The sequence below is a fragment of the Embiotoca jacksoni genome, unplaced genomic scaffold (genome assembly GCF_022577435.1).
Source record: "Embiotoca jacksoni isolate LCO1_2020_lvr unplaced genomic scaffold, fEmbJac1.0.p SCAF_17, whole genome shotgun sequence".
NCBI lineage: Eukaryota > Metazoa > Chordata > Actinopteri > Embiotocidae > Embiotoca > Embiotoca jacksoni.
In genome coordinates, this window is record NW_027185307.1 from 5,853,310 (window position 1) to 5,862,755 (window position 9,446).

The 9,446-nt window shown below is 45.2% G+C and overlaps 1 protein-coding gene across 1 annotated transcript; it reads left to right on the forward strand.

Annotated features, from left to right (window-relative positions):
* Window positions 1-777: 777 nt before the first annotated feature.
* Window positions 778-8,286, forward strand: klf6a (Kruppel like factor 6a). Its single transcript, XM_069151334.1, has 4 exons — window positions 778-1,164; window positions 2,834-3,416; window positions 4,341-4,464; window positions 5,432-8,286. Exons 1-4 carry the CDS (start codon window positions 1,063-1,065, stop codon window positions 5,481-5,483), a joined length of 861 nt encoding a protein of 286 aa, XP_069007435.1. The 5' UTR covers window positions 778-1,062; the 3' UTR covers window positions 5,484-8,286.
* The last annotated feature ends 1,160 nt before the right edge of the window (window positions 8,287-9,446 follow it).

Genomic DNA, 9,446 nt, shown 5'->3' on the forward strand with positions numbered 1-9,446 from the left:
TATTAATTCTGCTTTTTGCTCTTTTAAGTGCAAATTAGGTATAAAAAAAAAAAGTTTTTAAACTAATAAGAGGCTGCACTTGTCAAAGCTCTGCTGAGGGCAGAGTGCAACTTTGATCTTCTCGGCCTCCTCGGTGATAAAGCAGAAGTATATTTCTATATTAATTCATTCACAGAGAAGGGAGGGCTAGTGTTTCCTTTGTGCTCTGATAAAATAACAATATCCTGTCATTTATGAGTCACTGTCCCAACACACCTTCTTCACTCTGGAATGTGTAGGGTCTGATGTCAACACGCTTTTCCCCTTTAAACAGCAGTGTTGCAAGTGTTACTTGAGACAAAGTTGCACACACGCCCACGCACACGCACACACACACTCATACACACACACACACACACACACACACACACACACACACACACACACAGAGAGAGAGGCTGAAATGTTCCACAGAAGAGGAGTGAAACTGTTTCGGCTCACAGGCGCTGTCTGTGGCGAAACATGTAGCCGACAGAAAAAGACTCGCGTTCTAGCGGCTGCAGCAGCGGCTTATATACATGCCTATAAATAACCAGCCAATCAGCGGCGAGCCACTGGGAGTTAAACGAACCAATTAAAACGGAGAAGAACCCAAATTAAGTCAGAGGCCCGTCGCGATTGGTCGCCCGTGATATCATTTGCAAACCCTTACGCTACTCGCCGCTGATTGGCCCACGCGCTGCAGGCGTAATCCAGCCGTGGGGAGGAGGGGGGCGGGCGTCGAGGTTTGAATAGGGAAGTTTGCAGAGCGCAGTTGTTCCCCATCCAGTCTGGTGCGGTGTTTGCAAATACCTTGAACGCGAGCGAGAGGAGAAGAAGAAGAAGGAAGGGGGGCACTGACGGACGGACGCTGGTTCGCTGCTGCCGCTGAATACAAGTGTTCGTTTGCATCGCAGGGGACCGCTCTTGTTCCTTTTTCACTGGGTGTTTTTCTACCTGAGAAAAATATCAAAGTGCAGCTAAATACGCTTTTTTTTAAAAAAACAAAAAACAAATACAAACAGCAAGCTCGGGAAAAAAAAAATGGATGTTCTACCCATGTGCAGCATCTTTCAAGAACTTCAAATAGTTCACGACACGGGCTATTTCTCCGCCTTACCATCACTGGAGGAGTACTGGCAGCAGGTGAATATAAGTTACTGTGTCTACCATCAGCTGGTTTGAGCTGCGTAAAGCGGAACTGAGCAGATTTCACGGTCTGTAACAGATCACACACCGCTGTGTTTAGAAGTTAAGAAAAGCCCCAAATCCCCTCGTAGCGCTGGTAAACACAGGTGCCCGGTGCTTAGACGGCGCCCGTCCGTTCACTTTGACGCGCTGTTTCATGATCGCGTTGGTTGTGAAGTTTTTTGTTTTTTTTTGGCAGGCTGAAGTGGATCAGTGTGTCAGTCTGACAGCTGGAGTCGAGGCTCTGCTGCGTCCAAGATGAAGGGACAGAGTAACTCTGCTTGCTGCTGCTGCTGCTGTTATATTTTGCCCTCTTCTTCTTTTGGCAGATGGTTTCAGAGCCGCTTTCACTCCCCGACAGAAGCTTCTGAAATGACCGCGGATGTGAGAGGAAGTGCACTTTGAATTGAATCTGATAAAGGATGTCACATTGTTGTGTTTTCTCTTACGAGATGCCTGTTTTGGTTCCGTTTCAGTCAACACGAGAAACTTTAAAACGCGATTTGTAGAAGTATTCTGAAACCCCACCCCCCCCCCTTTTTTTTTTTTTTTCCGGCTCTGTAACATTTGTTTTCCTCATCTGCGGATTTGAATGGGCTTCCACAACGTGACACTCTCAAATGTCAGCCTCGGCCAATTCCTCCTCGCACGAGTAGACAGCAGCACAGCTGGAAAATATTGTGTGAGGCTGCAGAAGCCGAGAGGAACATATTTATTCGAACATGTGCCCTGTCAGAGCTGCTGCACCTTCTAACGAACAGCCTCCTGCTTCTTTTTCTTTTTCTTTTTTTCAACTTTAATGGCCTGAGTAAATTGGAGCCAGTGTATCTTTTACTGCCGCGGCTGGAGCGGCTGACACTGAGGAAGGATGTGATTGCATGTCATTGGTACGCATGAGGAAAAGCAGCTGAATGGCCCCCTCGTGTCGGAGGGGGAAGTTGAGCGGCTTCCTTAAAAGGAGTCTAAATTTGCTCGGTGAGTCATTGTGGAGTGCTGAAATGACAATGCACGTTTTGCTGCCGCGCTGCAGGATGAGTTCAGCGGTGTTGAATGGATCGTGAGGCCGATGTGGCCGCTTCGTGTTGTGATGTTCGCAGGAAGGCAGAGTTGAGGAAAGTAACTCCAGGAGACTCGCATCCAAAAGGGGTTTTTTTTTTTGTAGCCATTTGTCTTTGGATTCTTTCTTGATTTATCATTTTAATTCTGAAACATCAACAGGGAAAAGTCGTGGAAAAAAAACAAAACAACTCCCTTCAGGCCTTCCCTGATCTCGTCCTGCCATCCACCATCACATGATACAAACAAGCAGCAAATATCTGGCTTTTTTTTCTTCTTCTTCTTCTTCTTCTTCTTCATTTTCTTTCCCTTTACTAATCGTTGGAGCTCGAGCTTGAGTGTTAAACGTGCAGAGATAGCTGGAATTTCCTGGTTAGAGTTTTCTGCTGTAAGCATTTAACAAATATTACACCACCAAAAGCATATTGGGGATGTGCTCATGCATGATTTAAGAGGATTTCCCACGCAGAAGCATTTTGCTGGTGTGGGTGAGCCTCCTCTCTTCGGGGGGGCCTGCTGCTGTAATTCATGTCTTCTGACTGTATTTTGTCGTTTCCTTGCTTTGGACCAGACATGCTTGGAGTTGGAGCGCTACCTGCAGAGCGAGCCTTACGTCTCCACATCCGACCTCAAGTTCGACGGCCAGGAGGACCTCTGGAGCAAGCTGATCTTGGCCTGCGGGGATAAGGCCAAGGCCGAGTCCGACCCAAAGCTCCCGGCGGCCCACGAGGAGGACAATCAGGACAGCCAAATCTTGGACACCAACAGTGTGAATTCAGACGCCAGCAGCGAGGCCTCGGACAGTTCTGAGGAGCTCTCGCCCACGCACAGCTTTACCTCCAACCCCCTGGGCTCTGTCTTGGTTGGCTCTGGACCTTTTAGCCCCTCCGTCATTAGCACTCCACCGTCCTCTCCGGAGGCCAACTCCGAGGCCGGCGGCGTGATGAACGGCTGGGTGGCCACGCACGCCGAGTTGCACTTGCCGGTCAAAATCAGGAGCGGCGGGGTGGCAAAGGGTTCGGAAAAGACGGGACTCACGTGCGGGGACGCGTCTCCGGATGGCAGGAGGCGAGTACACAGGTGTCACTTCAACGGGTGTCGCAAGGTTTACACGAAGAGCTCCCACCTAAAAGCACACCAGCGCACTCATACAGGTGAGCTTTTACCATGGCAACATGTGATGTATGTAAACAGAGAAGTCAAAGAGAAGAGAGGGGGAGGGGGGAGGGTGGGGAGGCAATCCATTTGTAGGGTTAAAAAAAAAAAAAAAATCGCAGTTTTTTTTTTTTTTTTTTTATTGAGTGAATGCCGGAAGTGCTGTTAATTCAGTCCTCCACCTTAATGGCATCGTCCACCCATTGTGTAATGTAATTAAAGGTCCACATCGCATGATGTCCTCAGCTGGAGCGCCGCGAGTATTAGCTCTGCATGGCTGGATACCTAAACTGTGACCTAATCTATCTGGAATGTGACTGACTGAGGAAGAGAGAAGGAGCGGGGGCGGGGGGGGCGGGGTGGTGGTGAAGGGGGGGGGGGGGTGAGGTTTTTTTTTTTTTTTTTTTTTTTTTTTTTTGTTGCACATGGTAGATAAAAGGACTTCAAAACAGATTGAGTTTCACCATGGGAAAGGGGCGAATGGGCGGGGAGCCAGGGGCCGCTGAGCCGGGAGGGCTCTGAATGGTCATTTGAGTGTTTCTTTTTTTGATTAGCAGCGTGAAATTGCACGTGTGGCTTTTTTTGTTTCTTTTTGTTTTTTTCATTTCATACGTCCCACACATTCAGCTGCGTAGCAACGCAGTTCGCATTCCCAGCATGTTTCAGGTTGCATAAAAACAAGAGTTAGCGACACAACGGGTTCAGTGGAATCTGGGTCTCGAAGCGGCCTTTCAGCACCTATGCTGTCATCCCGCCCGGGCCCCCGCACCCCGGGCTGATTGATTTGAATTTATTTAAATAACAACAGGGCCGAGCCAATCGGTCATCGCCTCGGCAGAAAGGAAAAAAAAAAACAACCATGCATTTCTATTAGCGTTTGTTGTCCTCGTTTGAGCTCATCGTCTCCCTCGTTCGCCCCGCAGGTGAGAAACCGTACAGGTGTTCATGGGAAGGCTGCGAGTGGCGTTTTGCACGAAGCGACGAGCTGACCAGACACTTCAGGAAGCACACCGGGGCAAAGCCATTTAAATGCAGTCACTGTGACAGGTAAGCCGGGCCATTTATCTCCCAATAACGTCAGCAGGCCGCAGATAAAGCTGCGTTTCTGTTGCCGTGATCGACTGAAGGTCTTTTAAAGGTCGGCAGCACTGATGCATATTCTATTTTTTGTTTGCAAGAAATGTGCACTTTGACAGATATATAGACGAGGCCGATCTCAGTGCTGATGTATGTGTACATCTTGTTTGTTGGCCGATAAGTCACAAGACACAACTGTCAAACTTGGAGGTCACTAGGTTTGTCCACTAAAGAGCAGTCTCTAGCAGAGCATGACTGATGGCACAGATATGTCAGTATCAGCATAATGTTGTCCACAATGAAAACCTTTTATTTATTTATTTTTAAGAACATAATGCCAAAAAGATACTTGTGGTCATTTAGAAAATGTTGTTTTTGTGTGTTTTTTTTTTTAAATTATTTATAGTTAATTATAATTGTCACTGTCCCACTGAAGTCCACCGTTTCAGTGCACTGATGTCATTTTAAACAAAGTTTATGAATAAACTGTAAATTATTCTATTATTTCATTTGATAACCACATTTTAGCCAATATATATCAATATTGGACTTTTTTTTTTTACTTTGTATTATCGATATTGGCCTCAAAAGTCCAACATCATATATCAGATTCCTATGTAAAAAAGACATACTCGGCTAATCATCGGCTGATTTATCTTCTTTAGATTGTTGAAAACCTCCGAATATCAACATCAGTATCGGCCTCAAAAATCCGGTATCTGTCGGGTTTATACCAAAAATGATCCAGAGGGAGTTTTTTTTTTTTACTTAACTGACCTCTTCTCTGTAGGAATTTGTTGGTTTAGTTGTTATGATCTTCAGACCATAAAAAAAAAACAAAAAAACCTATATTTATTCATGTCCTAAATCATGTCTCATCCAGCAGCTTCGTTTTCATAGTTACTGACTTCCTCTCCCACCCTCCCTCTGTCCCCAGATGTTTCTCCAGGTCTGACCATCTGGCTCTTCACATGAAGAGGCACATCTAGAGCAGGACAAGCACCAACCAAGCAACGCAGCGAAGGGGAAACGTTTCCTTTTTCTTTTTTTTTTTCTTTCTTTTTTTTTTCTTTTTTTTTTTTGAAAGAGGAAAAAAAAAAAAAAAAAAAAAAATCAACAACAAACAAACGCCGTCTCCCGACCAGTCTCTTGGTTGAACTGTCCCAGAGCAGAGTGGCGGGAGTGTGTTCCAGCCAAAGCATGCCGTTTTGCACCATACTGAAACCCAGTGCCTCCGGGACCTCTCTTTGGAGAAAGGCGCTCTGAAGGTTGTCTGTTGCATCAAGAGGACAAAATCATGGATGGGGAAGAACGTTTTTTTTTTGTTGTTGTTTTTGATTGAGAAGGACTTACAACACACAAACAAAAAACAAAAAAAGCAAAAAAAAAAAAAAAAAAAGAAGAGCCGAACGTAAAGAGTGAATGATTTGTATGTATGGTGCATGATGTTTTGGGGACATCTCCCAGACAGCAGATACACTGGTACTTTACAAAACTGTCTGAGGTAAGCATGAGTGCACTGTGAATGTCTGTGATTGGCTGACTGGCCCCATGGAAAGAGAAGAAGAAGAGGAGGAGGAGGAGGATGATTCTGGGGCGGAGACGTGGCTTGGTGGATGGCGCGGGGCCGGTACCAATGTTGCTGTGGACTGAATGGGTTTCTGGGGGAGACATTCCACTTGTTTCCCCGGTGGCAGTGCCAGGAAGTTTCCTGCCTGTCTGTCTGGACAGACTCCGGAGGGAGGGGGGGAGGAGGGCTGCTTCTCTGAGGCGGTTGAGGCCTTGGGTTCGACCAGAGAGACGGGTGTTGACGTGTCACCTTCTGGCATGTGACCCAGGCACCCACCTCCCTCGGGTCACTGAATGACAGGAGCTTTTTTTTTTGGTGTTTTTGGTGCAGCTACTAAATGTGCAATGTGTTATGTAGCCTGGTTTATTATTTTTTTACAAGCTACAAAGCTCATTTGTAGTCCAATTGTATAAGCTGTGTGCTTAGAGGTATAACACAACTATACTATAACTTCCGTATCATAGACAGGTGTTGCATGGTTCTAGGGTTTGTTCACTTCCTGTTTCCACTGTAATCAGGACTGCAAATAGTTTCAATAAAAGTGCAGCTAAAATGCGAACGGTTAAATGTTACAATATTGTACATAAAGCCTTGATGATTTCCTCTTTTATTTTGACATCCGCATCCATTTCCTTCATTCTGTTTTTTTTTCACCTGGCTGGAGATTTCACCACTTGCTTATTAATTTTCTCATTCATTCTATGCCTTGAGGACTAATTACTCTTTGAGTTGTTGGTTGTTTTTTTTGTTTTGTTTTTTTACTTTCTTTCTATCTAATAATGCACTGTTGACCTTAATGGTGCCTTATGCAAGTGACTCAGCCCCGTGGTGGTAGCGGTGCTTTGCTCCCCCTCGGGATGTCACATTTGTTGTCTGGGTGATTTGACAAGCTCGATCAAGGCTCAATTACAAACAAGGTCGCACCTCCTTTTGTGTTTAATGACAAGTTCAATTTGCAGCGGTTAATCGTGTTGGTAAAATGTAAATGTTCACAAAAGTACCTTTTTCTCAGTCGATTGCCTTTTTTTCTTTGTTGGTGTTGTTTTTGAGTCCGAGCATCCGTTTAGTTGATGTAGATCACATTAAATTAAGTCCGAACATGTATATAAGACGAAGGCTGTATGTTTAGAGCACTTAAATACATTTATTAAAGACGTTAACTACTGTGTAGTATGTACTCGAGTCCATCTCACACAGCGCAAAGGTACAACAGGACCAGACTAGACTTTAGAGTGCTGCGCCTTCTCCTCCACCACCCCCCCCTCCCCCCCACTGTCCCTCCATCCCTCCGAGTGGGACCGAAGAAAAAGCTAAAGATTTATTGTAATTAACAGGCTGCAGTCGGACAGGCCTCGCCTTGTACCGCCTCTCTGTAATGAATTGCTAAAGGCTTTGTTGGCATGGAATCTGTCACAGACTGCTGACTGTGTAGGTTGGTTATTGACCTGTCTGGGGAGCGTTGTTTTAGCCAAGCTGCAACAGTATTACAAGAGCCACCGGCGCAAGTGAGCGAGGGGGGGGGGCTCTCGGGAGGAGATGCAGATCGAGCATTGGAAATTAGGCCCCAAATAAATAAATAAAAACAGCTCATGAAAGTATCTCCCTTTTATTGGAGGTGGAGACCTAAAATCATGCTCGAGATTCTACCGATCAGGACAAAGTGATCCGTGCCACCGACTCCGAATCGGCGACCTCGACGCAGGAATTCGATGTTGCAGCAAGCTGCACCGTGGCATGCTCCGACATATGGATTTCAGCTCAGCGGGCGCAGGAGACGGGATGAGTACAAACTTGAAAGTGCTTGCTGCGATGGATTTTGGGAGTGCTGGCGAGGCCTTTTGTGGGCACCGAGCGGGAACATCCATTCTGTTGCAAACAGCAGCCAATACCGTTCAAGTGATAATTGAGCCTTGATTTAGCTCTGATGTTCCTCCTTTTTTTTTTTTTTTTTTGCTCGCATCTTTTTTCCATTTTTCCATCATATCTTTCATCCCACTACCCAAACTGTTCAGTCACACACACACACACACACACACACACACATACACACACACAGCTCTTTGTTCTCAACTGAATCTTTGTATAAAAAGAAAAAAAAAACAACTTTTGTAAAATTGTTATGTTTATGCTTTATGAAATTTTTATTTGAAATTGTTTTGCAAAATTGTTATATTTCTGTATGAATGTATTTTTTATTGGAATAATAAGAAATTCTTATCTGACTTTGGCTTGCTTCCTTTGTCTCATTTGTTGATTCTACTCGGTTATGCTTCATTATGGTGAAAGCTTTTTTGTTGTTGTTTTGCCTGTGTGGGAGGTTCGCAGGGAGAGTTTTTTTTTAGCTTCCCCCTCCAGTTATATGGACCAAATTAGATGATGGCCAGGGTGTGAGCGCCGCACAGTTGGTGTCTGTGACTTTAAATATGTTTAGTAAACACTTGTTGAACCTTCCAGAAGCCCCGAGCGGCCTCTCCTCTTCCTGACTTGTAAATACCAGAATGAAAATACTTTTCTCTCTCTACAATGAGCAAATTACATCTTTGGAGAAACTGGTTTCTAAACGCAGAACCCTGACATGCCCCCCCGTCTCCCTCCCCCTCACCACCACCACCACCAACCCAACCTACCCCGAGTGGCAAACACTCAGATTTAGCTTCTTTTATCCCCCCTCAAACGCCCCCAAGTAAGTTTCAGTAAAATCCCGCTGCAGTGGTTTCAATTCTAAAAGCGACTGACTGCTCGCTCCTTAGAGCTAGCTAGCTCTCATCAAAGCAGTATAAATAATTTATCTCCATCTCTTACAGCCCATGGCATTTAATTAGAGAGCCGCTTTTATACATTTGTTAGATAATTACTCTACTTGACACAGATAATGATACAAAACAGCAGTGGATAAACCAAAGAGCCGAATTTAAGTTACAAACTAACACGATAAGATAAAAAATAAATAAAAATGCATCTTCTTCTCTGCTCCCCCGCTTATGTCGATGACCTCGAATGGGCAGGCAACTTATTAGCATCTCTGATTTCCAGTAAAAGCCCCGTGGTTTTCCAAAACGAAGCTTCGCCTGCAGTCGTTAATTAAGCTCACTCTGGAGAACCTCCCAGGTTTGGAGTGCTGTAGAGTGTTGTTTTTGCCTCAAATGCTGCGACTCCTTGATCTCTCAAAACTGCTGCCCCGCTTCATTTGTCAACTTCACATCTACCTACCCGTGCAAAAGGCACAGCTAAAGAGCTACAGAAAAAAAAAAGCTTCTCACTTTGACCTGCTCTCAGAGAAAATCCTGGAGTCTCATCTTCTTGTTTTTGAACCTCTCCGGTTGGAGTCAGCCACATGTTGCATTGACTTTCCATGCAGCTGACCCGCATCCTCGGGACACAA